Source organism: Canis lupus, chromosome 4 (assembly GCF_048164855.1).
Source record: "Canis lupus baileyi chromosome 4, mCanLup2.hap1, whole genome shotgun sequence".
Lineage (NCBI taxonomy): Eukaryota > Metazoa > Chordata > Mammalia > Carnivora > Canidae > Canis > Canis lupus.
Genome location: NC_132841.1, coordinates 51,144,651 through 51,163,340, shown reverse-complemented (window position 1 = coordinate 51,163,340; position 18,690 = coordinate 51,144,651). Strand labels below are relative to the sequence as shown.

Below are 18,690 nucleotides of genomic sequence, written 5' to 3'. Positions count from 1 at the left end.
CCGGTAGTGTTTTACAAGGGACTGGGAACTTCAAAGTGATAAATTATACACTCTATACTCAGACATTTCAGAGGCAATGTTTCCCAATGTGTGTTCTGTGACATCCCAGACCCAAGGTTCGCTCGAAGGGATCTTCGAGCCATACTATATACTGCGTACTACTTTGTTCCTTCCTAAAAGGAATCATTTATCAGCTCACTGGAAGCCCTGAAACATGTTCAGGAAAAAACATAGTTTTAGGAAACTCAAGGTTAAATCTGTTTAACCACAGATCACCATCACCACCATCACTTTTGGTGGTGGGGGCCGGGGGGAAGTGCAGAGTAACATCCCAGAGAGCACATTCTGGGAGAGGTACTTTAGGGTGCTGGCAGCTGGGCACTGGTATTCTGGGAACATCAAACCCCAATGTGTCTGCAAGGTGAAACTCCAGAGAAAATCCCTGGCTCAACTCCAAGTTGATGATGTGAAGCAAAAGATTTACTGAAAAGCTCATGGAGATAAGAAAAAAAAGAAAACAAACAAACAAAAAAACCACTGCTTCCACCTGCAGAATTGCCCTGGTAAGAATTTCCACACAGCTATGGTATTAGGAGCCTAGGAATGGCACAAGAGGGTACAGATGCCAGCTCACCCAGGCAGCCAGGAGCTGAGTGCCCTGCCTTGTGAGGTCTAGGGACTGGGCTCCAAATTAAATCCTCCTTACAACTGCCCTACCTCATATATTATATTTTTTTTTCCTGGAAAAAATATATATAAATTCCTAAATACATATATATGTAATATATATAAATATATACGTATATATTTAACAATTTTGGCAACTCCCAACCCTCTGCAAACACTTGGAAACCATCTATTACATTGGGTAGACTGAGGCACATGCCACCACCCCAAGGCAAGGACAGAGCTTTCTCTTTTCCCTAGAATTCAGCATCCCCAGCCTTATATACCTCCTCTCTGGTCTTCCTGCATATCTAGAATCACCCATTGTGATGAACAACTCTATACAACCTCCCATTTTATATGCATGTGTTATATACATAATTTTAAATACATATGTATCTCATTTGCCAGGTACTGTGTCCCATGCATTGTCCTCTCATCCTCCAACAGGCCAACAAGGTGGAGATTATCTTCGTCCCAGTATTTCAGACAAGGACAGCTCAGAGAGGCTATGCAACTTGCTTACGGTCACCTCACCCCATTAATAAGTGATGGATGGATCTGAATCTGGCCTTTCTGACTCCATGCTTCTAATGCTGTTCTGTAGCTTCCATGGGATAGTTTAGGTTTGTGTTTTCCTTCCAAAGTAATGTCATATTTAACTGATTATAAAATATCTGATTACTATAGGAATTATAGAAAACACATATATGAGTACAAAGAAAATTAAATTCAGCAGGAATCCCACCACTGAGAGGTAAATGTGAACAGCTACACAGGTGGGTATATGCCCCTCCAGTCTCGTTTCTCCACACACACACATGCCCCCAGTTCTCTCTCCCATCATCTGATCACCCTCCTGACAACTGTAACTCCTTCTGGGCTCTCCAGCCCAGCACTCACTCTGTTGAGGTGGACACAGTCAGTGGGACCACCACCGGTACTGGTTGGCACCCAGAGAACTGAAGCCATGCTGCACCTAAGTGGCAAATCTTGGACTTAGACATCAGAGGAACTGGCTGGGCGTGGGCTGTGACACTGCACCGAGTGTGACAACCACTTCATGAATGGCCCAAGGTGCAAAAGCAGGGCTGAGCTGCTCCCCCACACCAGCCACTGAAGGAAAACCACACCGGTCTCCTCTGTGCTTCCCACCATGCTCAGGGCTGCCAACTGCTGCCTCCCTAGGGAGGCTGGGCCTCCAGGCACTGGGCCAGCTGGTTGGGAAACAGCTTGAAGGATCGTGTCTGCCTGAGAACAAAGAGTAGCAAGACATGAAGAAACACCATGTGTAACCAAGGTGACCAACAGGAAGTGGAGACTTGCAAATTAAAAGGGAGAAAGAAAGGGGAGGGGCGTAGGTTGGTTCTTCAGAGGCCTCAGGAGAACACACCACTGACCTGAGAGGCCCTGCGAGGCTCGAAGATCACCCTCCTTCCCCTCTCTGCCCCAATTGCTTCATAAAGCCCTAGGAGGTATTTTCGGTAAACAACCAACATCTCGGCGAGAATACTATTTCAACACTCAGGAGGGGGTGTCTTGCGGCACAGGGAGCCAACAATGTCGGTGACATCCCCTCCTGTTGACCCGTAAGCTTGTAGTTTATTTCTAGAGGACAGAAAGGTCACCTCAAGCCACCACATCTCTCACTGGCCCCTTGAACTCAGGAAAGGGCCAGCTCTGGACACATTCGTCCTCATTCCCAGGAGCCACTGCCCTTCAGGGTATACTCTGTGACAGGCCCGGCCACAGCTGCTGGGCATCCAACTGTGGTCAAAGACATGTGTGCCTACCTCTCCGTGGTCCCTTCCTACCCCCCTGCCCCCTGAGACCTCCCAACGCCCCCACAGACAACCCTCACAGGCTTTTAAAAAACTGTCCCCAAGCTCATTTCGGCACTTCCTGATGTGACCACATCCCTCACACCTGGGCACCCTGACCCCACCACGCAGCCTGACACAGGTCAGTAGGGGAGCCACTCCCACTACCCCTGAGTCTCTCCAGCTGGGACTCCATTTCCCCTGAGGATTTATAGTTCAGGGTTTCTGCAACTGTACTTAGCTGATCATGGGCACTGGAATCTTCTGAGAATTCACAGAAAAATCAAGGCCTCCTCCTGTGCTGAGTTGGATAATGTCTCCCCAAAATCCATATCTACTCAGAACCTCAGAATGTGACTTTTTTTTTTTTTTGGAAATTGGGTCTTTACAGATATTATCAAGGTACAGTGAGGTTGTACTGGATTAGGGTGGGCCCTGAACCAATGACTGGCATCTTCATGGGAACAGAAAACAGAAACACGACAGACATAGAGGAAAGACAAGGTATAGATGGACACAGGAAGAAGACCAGGTGAAAGTGAGACAGAGAATGGTCTAAAGCAGCTACAAGCCAAGGAGCGCCAAGGAAGAAGCAAGGTGGGATCCTCCCCTAAGAACCTCTGGAAGGAGCAGAGCCCTGCAGACACCTTGATTTTGAACTTCTAGCCTCCAGAACTGCGAGAATATAAAATTCTGTTTTAAGCCACCCAATTGGAGGCAGCCCTAGCTGTCTTCTACATTCCCCAGATGCAGACTTACTGTATCAGACTTCCTGGGGATGCAGCTGGGCGCCCATCTGTGTCTTCCATGTGCTTCATTTGAGCCTGATGCCTGACTATATGCTCCATGAAGGCAGAGACTTTGTTTTGTTCACACTTCTATTCCCAGCAGCTGGCAGTGCTTGCCATGTGGTCAGCTTTTAAAAAAATATGTTAGGGGCACCAAGGTGGCTCAGTTGGTTAGGCGTATCTACCTTCAGCTAAGGTCATGCTCCCAGGATCCTGGGATTGAGCCCTGCCCTGGGCTCCCTGCCGCTCCCCCTTCTTGTGCTTGCTCTCTCTCTCTCTCTCTCTCTCTCTCTGTCAAATAAATAAATAAAATCTTTAATACACACACCCACACACCCACACACACATATGTTGAATGCAAGAATGAATGTGCACCAACATTCAAGAATTACCAGTGCCTAGGTCGGGACAACTAACTCATCCTTTTTTTAGAGCAACATTAATAATCAATGACATAATATACATCATGCATTTAACATCATCTGGCCTCTTACAGGCACCCAATAAACATCAAATCCCTTAACTTAGCGGGAGTCTTTAAAGAGAACACAGAAACCACCACATGCTAGGAGGAGTTTTCTAAGAACCATGTTCACCATGAAAAAAGCCAATTGTGCTCAGCAATAGAAATTTACTTTATTCCAACTAGGAAGAAACCTGAAGCCCTTCCCTCCTTTGTTATCTGGTCCTTTGACTCTATTTCCTAAACTCTCAAGTCTCCCAACTTCCCACCTTCGTTCAGATGCCATTTCTTTGGATAAAACCACCAACACTGAAGACACAGGTTGCCAAGGTCATTTCCAGTGATCCAGCACTCCCTCCTCTAGTACTCCCTATGCTCACAGGATACAGGTACACATTTGGGAGCCCCACATCCCCAGAGCCAATGCTCCTGGGTCCTCTCCCTCCCCTCCCTCACTCACCGGTCAGCCCTTCGCAGCTCACCACGTGGCTATCACAGTGTGGCCATCACAGCATAGCCATCACAGCGTGGCCATCACACGATGCCCTGGACCCCGGGAGATGAACTTCCTCCACACTTCTCTCTGCCTAGCAAGCTTCTGCTTATCCTTTGAACCCAGCCCAAACCACACCTCCTCTTTGAAGCTTTTCACACATCTCTAGGCAACAAGGTGTCACCATCTGTACAGTGGTTAACAACGTGAGTTTTGGTGCCAGGCTGCTTGACTTCAAATCCTGGCTCTGCCACCTTCTTAGCTGTATGGCCTTAGGTAAGTCATTTAACTATCTAAACTTGAGGATGTCTCCGTCTGTAAAATGGGGATAAGTACAGTACATACTAGAGGGGGCTGCCTGAGGACTACAATCATGGAAGGGAATGTTTGTCAAGCAAGCACCCATTAATGTACAGTAATGTGGACTCTTGTTACTACTGCTGAGGGTCCCCAGGGCATGGTTGAGTCCACACTGCTCACAGTGCCCCCCCAAAGTCAGGTTATACTTGGGGCTGAGTAAGTGGTGGATGAAGAGGCTGTCTGCCAATGAGGCCACTGGAGATGGTCCAAGGAAATGAGCCAGAATTTTGCCTTGCCCAGACTCAAGGTTTAGAAAGGCTGTCTGTGGCCACTAGGCTTCCTCCTTTCTCCCCAGAATGCTAAAATCCCTTCCTTCCCAAACAGGCCTCCAAGGGAAGTTCCTAACACCTGAGAAAATGTCCCTAGGGGTCTGACAAAAATTACCCCCTGAAACCACTTCATGGCCAATCTCAAAAGTAACCATGCAAAATAAACCCTGAAGTGTTGAGGGATAATGGGGTATTATGCCTGCAAATTGGTTCCAGGAAAAAAAAAATGAATAAAGATGGAAGAAGAGAACAATAACGCAAATGCATTAAAATGTTCACAACTGGGCAGCCTGGGAGCTTCAGTGGTTTAGCACCACCTTCAGCCCAGGGCCTGATCCTGGAGACCCTCGAGTCCCAGGTCGGGCTCCCTGCATGGAGCCTCTGCTTCTCCCTCTGCCCGTGTCTATTTATTCTCATGAATAAATAAATAAAAATCTTAAAAAAAAAAATGATCACAATTGTGTACCATGCTGGCAACTCTTCTGTAAGTCTGATATTATTTCAAAACAGAAAGTGAGCACAAAAGGAGAGACTATCAAGAGAGATCAACTGTGAGCCAACAGCTTTGTATCACTAACTCCTGCCTTCTCACGTCACTCAGGGGAAGTGTGTTTCACCATCACCAACTTCAAGGCTGGCTGCAACTCTTCTGCTTGTCCTAAGTAAGACTCTGGACAGCAGATCACAGGGCTTTAAAGCCCCACCTCTCCCACTGAATAGGGAAACTCTGGCCAAGCATTTAAGCTCCCAGCAGCAGGATGGAGTTACTGGGAGCCACGCGCCCTCCCCCATAAGCCCATGGCCCACCCTATAAGCCCGTTTCAACAGCCAAGTTCAGGAAGGCAATGCGTGGGCTGTGGGGCACAGACTCCAGATAAGGTGTTCGTGATGTGCAGTAGCCATCCTGCTTGGAACTGAAGAGGCACAGCCCCAGCCTACCCTTTACGAGGGGGAAGCCTGTTCTAAATCAAATAATCCCTTTAATAAGTGTATAATTACAAATTGTGCCGAGTGCTGAAGGAATAACAGGGGGCGTGTCTGAGAACATAACAATGGTCCCAGGCCTGACCTTGTCTGGGAGTAAGGGAAGGCTTCTCTGAGGAAATGATGTTTGCACAGTCAGCTCGACAATAAGTAGGTTAGAGCATATTAAAATCCCACAAGAGTAGGGAAGTATAGAAAACAAATTGTTGACAGCGAACTCAAGGCAAATAATACCATGAGGAAGTAACAGGCCAAATCAAGGGTAGGGGACATTTATCAGAACAAATGACCTGGCTTCTCCAAAAAAAATCAATGTTATGGGTAAAAAATGTAAGGGAATGGTGAGGGGGCAGGAACACTACCAGAGAATAAAACACTTAAAAGTAATTTTTAAAAAATATGTATGTATGTATGTATGTATGTATTTATTTATTTATTTATTTATTTATTTAGGGGGGCACAGAGGGAGAGAGAATTCCAAGCAGACTCACCACTGAGTGTGGAGCCCAATGCATGGCTTGATCCCACAATCCTGTGATCATGACTTGAGCCAAACTCAAGAGTCAGACGTTCAACCGACTGAGCCACCCAGGTGCCTCAAGAATAATTTTTAAAGAAATGTAGTATGTGGACCTTATCTGGATAATGTTTTGAATAAACCAATGATAAAAGCCATTTTTGAGACAAGTGGAGAAGCTATATATGGACTGGACAAAAATAGATATTAATGAATTATTAATTTTGCGAGATGTGATAATGGCATAGTTGTTATATTAAAAAAAAGATCTGTTAGCAGATATTTATAGGTAAAATGACACGCTGTCTGGGAAATAGAGGGAATAAGTACTATGCTTGGTGGAAGATACATAGGGATTCGTTTTACTATTTTTGTGTATCTTTAAAAATTTCTATCATAAAAAGTTAAAAAGACAGAGATATGCTCCAGAGTCAGACGTGCACGTAGTTGTCTGGGTTTTTCACAATGACCAGAAAAATCAATAGCCATTATGTGCAAAGCTGTCTTTCACAGCATTAGATCTAATAGGTCCAACATATTTTAGTGTATTAGATGAACCACAACAAAACCAATTCCCTTCTGATGGTCATTTAGGTTCTTTCCAACTTTTCCTTAGTTATTGAATCTAGTTCCTGATTCTTCTAATGACCCTCCCCCCCATTCTCGTAACCCCCAGCCCCCTACCCAAGTCACTGGATGGTCAAGTTCTGGACTAAGTAGCTCATGGTACCAGTGAGGATGTCTCCATCACAAAGAATGCCTAGGCTCTGGCACCACCTGCTCCTGTGACCTCCAAGGGAGCCGATGTCTCAGGACAATCAAATGTCCTGAGCTTCAAGAAGGATTCAGTTTCTTTTTTTTTTTTTTTTTAAAGATTTATTTATTTATTTATGATAGACAGAGAGAGAAAGAGAGAGGCAGAGACACAGGAGGAGGGAGAAGCAGGCGCCATGCCGGGAGCCCGACGTGGGACTCAATCCCGGGACTCCAGGATCACACCCTGGGCCAAAGGCAGGCGCTAAACCGCTGAGCCACCCAGGGATCCCCCAGTTTCTTTTTTTAAAAAAAAGATTTTATTTATTTGAGAGAGAGAGAGAGGGCATGAACAGGAGAAGCAGAGGGAGGAGACTCTCCACTGAGCCAAGAGCCCGACGTGGGGCTCGATCCCAGGACCCTGGGATCATGACCTGGGCCAAAGGCAGCCACCCAGCCACCCAGGTGCCCCAAGGATTCAGTTTCTAAGTACGTGCCACTTGAGGGTAGGGAGCAGCCCAAGCTGAGGGGGCTAAGAGAGAGCATTGGGAGTTTTCTGGTCAGAGTGGAAGATTACCCCCACAGCCCTCATCCAGCCTGACATGCATCCCAGGCTAGATCCCTGCTGCAGATGGGGCTCCCCAGGTCCTGGAAGATACTGAGAGTTCCCTTCTCATACCCCTCCAGCCTCCAGTGCTGTTCCCACTCTGGGTTCTGATTCCTTTCAAACACAGTCAGGAGATGCCATTTTGACCTATCTAAAGGCCACTGATTTTTTTTTTTTTTTTTTAAGCAATATCTAGGCCTAGCAAAGCTGCTGGGAAGCAGGCACTCTCCCACACCATTAGTGGAAGTACAAGCAGATGCAACCTTTCAGGAATTTATTAACTGGTGATATGCAAAGTTCTTCTGAAATTGTTGTGAACAACAATTTCATTTTAGGAATTTATTCCCACAACCACACTCACAGACAGACTAGAGTCACTACCACGGTGCAATTTAAAATCAAACGGTACACTAGAAATGCCTCAGAGGACAAGAGAGAAATGGATGAAAGAGCTGTGTTATATACATAAGCAAATGGACTACTACTCAGCAGGAAAAAGAACTCCTAATAGACACAACAACATGGACAAATTTCAAACACATTATGTGAAGTATAAAAAGGCAGACAGAAAAAGAGTACATATGGGTAACTCTACTTATATGAAACTCCAGAAAAGACAAATACAGTCCACAAATAGCAGATCCTTGCCTGGGGTTGGGAGCAGGATGGAGCACAGGGGAGCTTTCTAGGTTGATGGCAATGTCCTGTAACTTTTTTAAAGATCTTTTTTCAAGTTTATTTATTCAAGCAATCTCTGTACCCAAAGTGAGGCTTGAACTCATGACCCAGAAAAATCAAGAGTCACTTGCTCTACCAACTGAGCCAACCAGGTACTATGGCAATGTTTCATATCTTGAATATGGTGGTAGTTACATGAGTGCATACATTTATCAAAACTCACTGTGCACTGTAAACTGTATGCACACTTAAGATCTCTACATCATACAATTTTAAAAAAGGAATAAGCAGACCTACTTAAATATCCAACAAGGAGATGAGCCAATTAAATCCTGGTATGTCCACACAATAAAACATGATACATGATATTGTAGAAAAATAGTAAATGATGTAACTATAAAAGCTATAGATAGCTTTTTTAAAACTATATATACATACTACAATAGTATGTACTTTTTCTCTTTTTTTTTGTACTTTTTTTTCTTAATATACTATAGTATAGTACTTTTTTTATAGTACAATAGTATGTACTTTTTTTCTTAACTATACTATAACTATACTTTTTTTCCTAACTATAATATACATACTACAATAGCATTTTGTAAGATAAAAATATATATATTTAGGTAAAAAATGACCAAGAAGGAATATTCCATCCATTTGTTCAGTAAAAATTTGAGTATCTACTATATACCTTTATAGTTACAATGAGCAGAAAAGACCAAAAAAAATTCCTTCTGGTCATGGAGATTCTGTTCACTGGCCTCACAGGAAATATTTAAATTCCTAAACATATTTAAAAAATCAAATGGTACAAGAAAGTATAAATTATACTACACTTGTGTTAGAACACACATACACATGTGTGTTTGCTTATGCATAGAATAACTGGAAGGATTCACGAGAAGCTGAAATCAGTGGTATCTTTTAGGATGGGAAGCTAGGGGCATGGAACAGGGTGGAAGGAAACCTATTCACCATCTACCTTTTTATATAGCTTAGTTTTTAATCATGTTTTCATATTACTCATTCTAAATAAGCACAATTGCTTGTTTCTCATTTTTTTTTTGCTCATGTCCAATAACCAGGAATTGGGTGCAGAACAATAATGCAGAAGTGTGTGCATGATATACTGTGAAATGAGCAGAGTGTTTTGAGACAAGATATTTTCCATTTTTACTAAAAAAAAAACCAAAAACCAAAAACCAAAATAAAAATGTATCATGATGGCATGCAGACAAAGGAACAGAAGAATCTAACCCAAAATATCAACAGAGATTACTTCCAAGTGCTGGGACTGTAGGAGGAATTTTACTTTCTTCTGTTTGCTTGTATTTATTTTTGCAGTCTCCTAAACAAACAAGCAAAAAAACCCCCAAAACAAAATACAACCCCACCCTACTTTGTGTGTATGTGTATGTTTAATAACTTAAAAAAAAAAAACCGAGAAGAGAGAAAACAGCAGACCCACAGTGTCACCTCTTTCTGCCAGGTGCCCAGATACACCAGAGAATCGTTGGCTGCACTCCCTTTCCCCAAGGGGCTATGTGGTTTAGGAAGACAAAGAACAAGTCAAGGGCAAAGGCACAGGGCCAGCTCAAAGCCTTAAACGTCCTCCCCTCACTCAGCAGAGGCTTCCCAAGCCAACAGGGGTGCCCGCCAACCCTCCACCCCACCCCCAAATCCAGAGGTCCCAAAGGCTGCCCAAGGAGGCCCATACCCATGCATTCCCCCCGGGACACCTGAGAGACAGGTGCAGCAGGGATCGCACTCCCTTGAGGTGCAGATGAAAGGAAGGCTCCAAGATAATTTGCTTCTTCCACTGGTAAGATGCACGGAGACCAAGTCTCAAGTGGGTGCTGTGGGCACACTGAGCGCTTCTGTCATCTAAGACCAGGGCGGCTCCGGAGAAAGCAGGAGTTCTGATTCAGTTTTGTCCCTGGCTCCCTTCAGAAAACAGGTGGGGGTGCTGGTGTCACAGAGCCTCAGAGCTGAGGCCTCTATGAAGGACGTCTCACCAAGCTCCCCACCCCACCCCATTTCCCAACCCACCTTCCATCCTCACTATACAACCAACCCACCTTCCATCCTCACTATACAACCCCTGGGGGCAGCCCAGATCAGGCTTGCAAACAGGCCTGTGGGAAACCCTGCTGAGACAAAAAAGCCTCACTTTCCCCAGCAGCATCAGGTCTCCCTTGAAGACCATAACCAGAAAGCAGCCCTGTTGACAGGTAAGGGCATGTCAAAACCAGCAACTGGGGTCTGAAAGGCTTAAAGGACACCTTTCTGGAATTAAGCCGGGCAGACATATCCCATCACTAGTGTCTAGAGCATTTTCTTTTTCTTTCCTTCCCTCCTTCCTTCTTCTCCCTCCCTCCCCACTTCCTTCCTTCCTTCCTTCCTTCCTTCCTTCCTTCCTTCCTTCCTTCCTCCCTCCCTCCCTCCCTCCCTCCCTCCCTCCTTGTTCTGTAAGTCTAGGCCACTGCTACATCTCTTGGTAAAGATTTTATTTACTAGAGAGAGAGAGAGAGAGAGAGGACACAAATGAGCTAGAGCAGGAGGGGAAGGGGTAGAGGGAAAAGCAGACTGCCTGCTGAGTAGGGAGCCCCAGAGCCCAACACAGGGCTCGATCCCAGGACCCTAGGATCACGACCTGAGCTCAATGCAGACACTTAACTTACTGAGCCACACAGGTGCCCTTAGAGCATTTTCTTATTGGCAGATCCAGTTTTGTCTGCATGATTTGGGAACAACTGTCTCCTGAGTATGCAGAAACCCAAAAGGAGGGGAAGGAAATAGAAAACCAATTACGGTGTGAAGCATGGACTTAGATCAGCACTTTGTATAAATGTTCAGCCTTGCAGTAGGGAAGTTAAAGGAATTTCGGGAGAAGAGTGAGAAGAAAAAAAACATTGATATTGGAAGGGATAAATAAAAGGATATGAAAGCTTTAGAAGCCACTAGAAAATGGTGTGGCCTTAACCCAGGGGCAGGGGACCGAGCTGGGGTGAGATCCTACCACCTGCGGCTGTCAGGGCTCAGGTAAGAGAAGGAGGCCTGGAGGTGTCCCCTCCCCTGCTCTGAGAAGTGAGAACACCATCATGTCCACCCCAGGGACAGGCAATAGGAGAGGCCACATCACTTGAGGCTGAGAAGCACCACACACAGGTGAGGTACCAGAACTCAATAAGGAAGGCCCTGGCCAGGCACTCAGCCCTTCCAATGCCCAGAGTCAGGCCAGAGCCCAGGACTGCTAGCTTCTCAGGGTGGTTTCTAGAAAATCCAAGAGAGCCGTTGTAACATAGATTAAACCGCAGAGCCTTCAGTGCTCTAGACGGCAGAGCCTTGATTGTCTCCTGACACTCGTTTCCAATCTTTGTTAAAATGGGTGTTTTTGCAAATGAATTTATGTTCAAGCTCTGATCCAATGATCTGGTTGCTCTCCACAGTTACTTACACCCCCCGAGTCTTCTAGTTTCCCATCCATAAAACAAGGTCAATGCCAGCACTAGGGCAGATATGAGATGTAAATGAGACAGCACATGGGGGGCATGCTTGGCACACCGCCTGCAACAGTAATTGCTCAATAGACAGTAGCTGCCAACGTTATCATCACTAAATGTCATCTGTTGATGGTATTTAGGAAGATCTTTGTATAAATTCAGCCACAAGTCAATAAAAATGTCCTTTATCAGTCTACTGGTTTAAGAAACATGGTCTTACGTAGCTAAAGTTCTCTAAGAGTGCAACGAAGCAAGCTTCAGAAGTAGGCTGATTGCTCTGCAGATCTGGGGCAGGGCAAGAAGACCCCCAAGGTATCATGTGACCCCCGATTCCAGGAGGAGGCGAATAGGATGAAGGAGAGAACATCTGGCACACAGGCTCCCCAGGACTCCTGAAGATAAAGCTACCAGATTATGCCAAGTAGGGCTTGTCGACATGACTTTGGGAGGATGGGATATTAAATTTAGTTTAATTTTATTTTATTTAAGATTTTATTTATTTATTCATGAGAGGCACAGAGAGAGAGGCAGAGACATAGGCAGAGGGAGAAGCAGGCTCCCTGCAGAGAGCCCGATGCAGGACTCGATCACAGGACCCCGGGATCGCGACCTGAGCCGAAAGCAGACGCTCAACCACTGAGCCAACCCAGCACCCAGGATCTTAAATTTTAAACTAGTTCTAAAGCTCACTTTAAACTTAAGGTGCGTTCCTCTTTGGGGGGAAGAAAGAAAAGGTGACTCTCAGCTTTAATCTGAATACTCATGGGGACATGCAACTGGTTACCGAGGAAACACCACCAACAGCCTCACTGTCACCACTGGCAGTGAGGATCTGTTCCTCCCCTCAGGTTCACTGAAGGATCTGTTCCTCCCCTCAGGTTCACTGAAGGAGTTCAAGGGCACAGGTGTTACAAGTAAGAAACCTAACCCCACTGTATTGGTTGGTAGCCCCTGGCCCCAGAAAGTAGCTGGAGAAAGGGGTTCTAGGTCAGTTTCAACAGAAGCAATACGACCAGGAAGGATGACAAAGGGGGCAACTGAAGGCTGAGCATGGAGTAAAGGCAGCTTGAGAAGGAGACCGTTCTTCAGAGCCTAATGGGTAGGAGGAGGGTTGCTTCACAGTCAGGATGCTTGAGACTAGCTGCTTAGATTTTGCTGATGGGTGTCTAGCTGCTGGGTCCCAGGTGCGTGACTTTAGGCAAACTGATGCCTTTCCCAGCCTCAAAACCCTCACGATCCAATAGCCCAATGGGATAATGATGCCTTTCTTCACAAGGACTACCTGTCGCACTTGTGAAGCCTTCTAAGGGTGGTCACAAACCCCAAGCCTTACTCTAACCACACGCTACATGAAAGTGACTGTCGGTTTCACATTCGGCCTCACATTTAACAATCGTTAAGTGGAAGAGGCACAATGCCTATCACGTGCCTACCACGAATCTCCCATAGTCCTCCAGTCCTCTCACTCCCTCCTAACATTCCTATCTTCCTATCAACTACACCCCGCCCCCCCCCCCCCCCATTACAGAAGAGAAAACTAAAGAAGATTCATTCTTTTCACCACTCCACTCAGATCAGAGGACTCTATTCTGGACACTGACACCTGGCACTGAACAAGACAGACACAGGCCTGTTCTTACAGAGCACACATTCTAGCATAGGGGGAAAGATGATAAGCAGAAAATAATTCCAGATACTGGTAAATACTATCAAGAAAACAAGACAGGATGAGTTGATAAGAGAGACACAAAGGAATAGTAATAGAGAAAAGCAGACTTCAAATAGAGGGAACAGCCAGTGCAAAGGCCCTGAGACACAAAATGAGCTTGACTCATTCAGGTAAGAGAAAGGAGGAAAGAGTGGGAGGCAAGGTAGGAGAGCAGGCCAGGGCCCAACTGTGTCAGGTATTACAGGTAGAAGTAACTGTGAGTGCAACGGGATGACACTGGAGGTCTTTAAGCAGGGAACTGACACGATCTAAGTTCCAGTATTAGTGGGAAGAATGGACAATGGGGGCACCAGGTTCAAAGAATTTCAGAGAGTTTAAACAACCAGCTCAGAGTTTGATCCCCGTAACTAGTTTGCGTTCAACACCACAGTTCATTTCCACGTGTCGCATTTTACATTCGGTAGTATAATGCTATTCTGGAATCGCACATCTGACAAAGTGCGGCTCCCATTCTCTCTGTGATCCAGCCTTGTTTCCTGCGTTAATCGAGTGAGCCTAACAGATATTTACTAAAATACTGCTCTGGGAAAAATAAAAGGCCAGCCCTCAATCCTTAAGAGAGGTGAGGCTGGTATGGATATCAGCTTCCCCCTGTCCACACATTTCTCTGCAAACTCTCCATGAAGCCAAATTGTCTCAAACTATCTGCTTCTTTGAACAGAGACAGGAAATAAAGAAGAAAAATAGTTAACATATTGGGAAGGTGGGACACTATAGCCAAAGGAACATGGGATTTCCCCTTATAAGATTAACTTCAAGACCACAGATGACCCTGGGCATCAAGCCCTGGGTGAGGTTTTTATTTCTAATCTGTAAACCCTGGACAAAGCTGCCCTCCCTCTGAGGTGGGCAGCCCAGAGGAAACTAAGCGCTCTGGCATGGTGAGACACAACGGGGGACTGCCTGCCCCTGCTCCTGAGTGGCTGGGAGACTCATAAAGATTGGGGATTCTCAGGTGACTGAGCTGATTTAGTTTATACTGCTCTCAGAAATCCTTCCTGCTACAAAGGGACAAATTAGGTCAAAGTCATTGCTGCTAACCTAAGAGCAGAACTGACAAGCACCATAAACACGGAAGCCCAGGTTCCATGGCAGTTCTCACTACTTCACTTAGCCACCACCTCCAGAAAAGGACCAAGACTACACTGCCTGGTCTACCAACCCACTATCCCTGCTTTCTAACTTCACACCAAGACTTTGATTTCTTCTCCAGATGCCCAGAATGAGCTGTGCCTTGGCCATTCTGTTCCAAGAAGAAGACCAAAGGAAGCAGAAAAAAGCTACAGCGCGGTAACCAACGCAAGACAGAGGTAGACTAGGAGGTACAGAAAAAAAGAAAACATAATTTGGCTGGAAGACAGCTACTCCCTGATGAGGGGGTGGAAAACTCTGGATATGGGATGCCTGGGTGGCTCAGCGGTTGAGCATCTACCTTTGGCTCAGGGTGTTGTCCTGGGATTCTGGAATCGGGTCCCACATCAGGCTCCTTGCAGTGAGCCTGCTTCTCCCTCTGCCTATGTCTCTGCCTCTCTCTCTGTGTCTCATCATGAATAAATAAATAAAAATCTTAAAAAAAAAAAAAAAGCCTGGATAGCTGGTGACTTTTTAAGCAGAACTCCATAGACACTGGATACAAATGCACTGGATGCGGGACCTGTTGGTGTAGGGACCCCGGTATCCCACCAGGAAGACGTCTCCCTCCCTATGTTGGGCTGAATAATATCCATCCCCCACCTAGCCCAGTGCCAATTCATGTCTACCTAGAATCTCTGAAGGAGACCTTACCTGGAAATAGGGTCTTTTCAGATGTAATTAGTTAACAAGAGATCATATGTGATTAAAGTAGATCCTATTCCAATGACTAGTGTCCTTAAATGGAGAGAAAACAGACACGCAGATAGAATGCCCTGTGACAACCAAGCCAGGGTCGGAATGAGGCATCTAGAAGCCAAGGAGCAGCAAAGATTAGGGTGGCCCTGCCAACACCTTGATTTTGTATGCCTGGCCTTCACAATTGTGAGAGAACCCATTTCGGGTGTTCTTAAGTCCCCTTGTCACAGTAGCCCTAGAAAACCAATACACTCCTTAATATCACACCTGTTTCTCAAACCACCCTTCCCAGTCTCAGTCCAGAGGCAGAAGGCAAGACACAAAGGCCATGTCACCAATCCGCTTGGGGGTATCTACCTTCCGCAGTGCCCATCGGCACATTTTCCTTTTCCTTTAAGTGAGGGGAGTGAGTGCAGGGATCACATTTCAGCTGTCCCCAGAGACACACTGGCAGGGGCAGGGGAGAGTTTGTTTTCTCCCCACTTCCTCCCAGTTTCATAGCCTCTCATTTAGACTAGTGTTTCTTAAACTGTATTCAGTTCCATCCTAGAGATTTCTTTTTTTGAGGGGGGGGGCATAACTGTACATACCTTACACTGTCACTTACCACACGTCTTTCTACCGAGTCACAACTTTTATTATCTTAAAAGAAACTGCTACATCTTTATAGTCGGTGGGAATCAGCATCATTTATCCTATGCAGAACTTGCTAGGTATGCATTTTTAAGTTTCACATTAAAAATAAACGCACAATCACTTTTTTTTAAAAAAATGTACTATTTAAAATCATCTCAGGTGTCAATACTGCGGGAAATACGGCTTTAGGGAGTACAGTGACCATCTCCGTGTAGAGGTCTGGGTTCCTAAAACCAGTTAAAGCACTCCCAGTCTCCGGTTTGCCCCCCTCCCCGCACCCCACCCCGACACTCGGGGAGAGAGGTAAGGGCTGCAAGAAAGCGAGGCGCCGGGAGTCTCCAGTGCCTACGCGGACATCGGATCCAGACCCCACTAAGGACGCGCCCCAGGACCGCGGCGGGAGGAACTGACCTTCTCACGCAGGGTGCAATGGACGTCCGAGGCGACGCGCCCTTCCCACCACGGCTCATCCATCCTCGGGGACGCGGCGCCGCGAGCCGACGCTACCGGGCTCTCGGGGCGCTCCCTGCGTGGACACGGCAACTTGAGCAGCCGCAGCCGCAGCCGCAGCCGCAGCCGCAGCCCGGCCCCCGGGCGCCCACCCCCCGCGTCCCTACCCGGGCTCGGCCCCGGGGCCCCGGCCGGCGCGGCGGAGCTGCGGGTCCCCTCTGCCCTCTGCCCTCCGCCCGCGGGAGCCGGGCCGACCCGGCGCCGTGCAGCAACTTGGCGGAATTTTTCTCTCCCTTTTCGCAAAAGTTGCCGCGAAAGTTGTGGACCGCGCTAGGTCCGCCCGAGCCCGGGGCTCCGGCCGCGGCCACCGGCTCGCCGTCCCCAGCTCCTCCCCCGCCGCCCAGCCTTTGTCCTGCTCCCACATCCTGCCCCGGAGCCGGGGCGAGACTCACGCATCCCTCTCCGGGCGTGGGGGGCGGGGGCGCGCGGGCCCCGGGAGGGCCGAGCCTGCGGAGCCTGCGGAGCCTGCGGAGCCTGCGGAGCCTGCGGAGCCGGGGAGCCCGCGGAGCCCTCGGAGCCCTCCGGCGCCCGCACGCGTCCGCGCGCGAACCGGGCGCTCCCCGCTCCCCGCTCCCGCCGCCGCCGCCGCCGCCGCGCCCCTGCCCGTGCGCCCGGGTCCCGCCGCGGCTCGCAGCCTCCCGGCCGCCGGGGGCCTCCCTCCCTCGCTGGGGGAATTGGGGGCCGGGCGCCGCGCATGCGCCGCCGGCCCGCACCCCGCGGGGCGGGGGGCGGGGGGCTGGGAACTGGAGTCTTTTCTTTCGCCGGCGCTGGCTCGGCTTCCTGCCCGCCCTCCTCCCCCGCCTGGGTGGAAAGCCTCCTCTCACCTTCGCGGGGACTCGGGGTGGCCTCCCGGGCGCGCGGCGGGCGGGCGGGCGGCGGGCGGGAGCGCAGGCCCCGTGGCGCCACCTGCGCGCACCACGCGGGAGGCGCGCGGCTCCCCCAAGTCCGGTCTCCCGCCCGCGCAGCCGGAGCCTGTCCCACGTAGGTTCCACCTGTTTTTTTGTTTTTTCTTTCTTTCTTCTTTTTTTTTAAACTTGTCCTGCGTTGGGGAGGTGGGTCTCCAATTCCCACGAAAGCTCCAGAAGAGCCGCCCTGGTTATCCACGACTCATTAATTCTAAAAGAGGATCGAGGGAATAAAACTGGTATTTATTGTGTTCCTGCAGATTGTAGATCTGCGTCCCAGGTTGGCGGAAAACCAGTGTTTTTGAAGGGTACGGTGGGTGGAAAGCATGATCATTTCAGTGCAGCTGATTGTTTTAGGAAAGGCACTCCCTTGAATCAGCTGATCTATTGGCACACTGGTAGGCTCTCCTCCTGGCAGATTGGTTTTCCCCCCCCCCCTGATACTTTTGGAGATCACAGACCTGTTTCAAATCCACCTACAAACTACGTGATTTTTGCCAAGTTCCTCACACACTCTCAGACTGGGAACCTCCTTGTGTAAATGGGAATAAAAATGGCACCAGCCTGCTGGAGATGGTGTATCATTAAATAAGATAATTCGTGTAAAGGGATAATCGACGTGGCAGGTATAAAAAAAAAAAAAACAATAAATAACCACTACTAAGGAACCTTTAGTTTCTGACTGATATCCTCCAAACACATGCCCACCTGGAAAAAAAATGTAAAAGTCAGCTTTCATAAGTTTCAACTGGAGCTTAGAGAGAGCAATTTTAATGTTGAAAGAATTGTGTGTGTGTGTGTGTGTGTGTGTGTGTGTGTATCCATATGCTCTTGTAAAAGAATGAAATACCTAGGAAAAAACTTACTGATAAGTGCAGGTTCTTAATAAAGAAGTTACAAAGTTAAAACATAAGAAAGGCTTGAAGAAATAGAAGGAGGTGAAAATTCCAACTTTACTCAAATTAACTTTTTTTTTTTAAGTAGGCTCCATACTCGGTGCTTGAACTCAGAACCCTGAGATGAAGGCCTGAGCTGAGACCAAGCGTCTGATGGTCAATCAACTGAGCCAGCCACTCAGGCGCCCCTCAAATTGGCTCTTGTAATAAAATTCTAATGATTGCAGATAGATAGGGGTGGGTGAGGGATGACACACAACACTTTTTGTAACATTCAAAT

The 18,690-nt window shown here is 47.4% G+C and overlaps 1 protein-coding gene across 2 annotated transcripts in view; it reads right to left on the bottom strand.

The window, feature by feature from the left end:
* Positions 1–17,452, bottom strand: part of CCNJL (cyclin J like) — a 55,999-nt gene extending 38,547 nt beyond the window's left edge. Inside the window, exons 1-2 of one of the 2 annotated variants that reach the window (XM_072824301.1) lie at positions 17,434–17,452; positions 16,511–16,625 (exon numbers count right to left, since the gene is read on the bottom strand). In XM_072824301.1, the coding sequence (XP_072680402.1) occupies positions 16,511–16,573 (63 nt within the window). In that variant the 5' untranslated portion in view covers positions 16,574–16,625; positions 17,434–17,452. Of the gene's footprint in view, positions 1–16,510; positions 16,626–17,001; positions 17,022–17,433 lie in introns of those variants that run through there. The other variant, XM_072824300.1, reaches the window with a different exon arrangement.
* Positions 17,453–18,690: the final 1,238 nt, after the last annotated feature.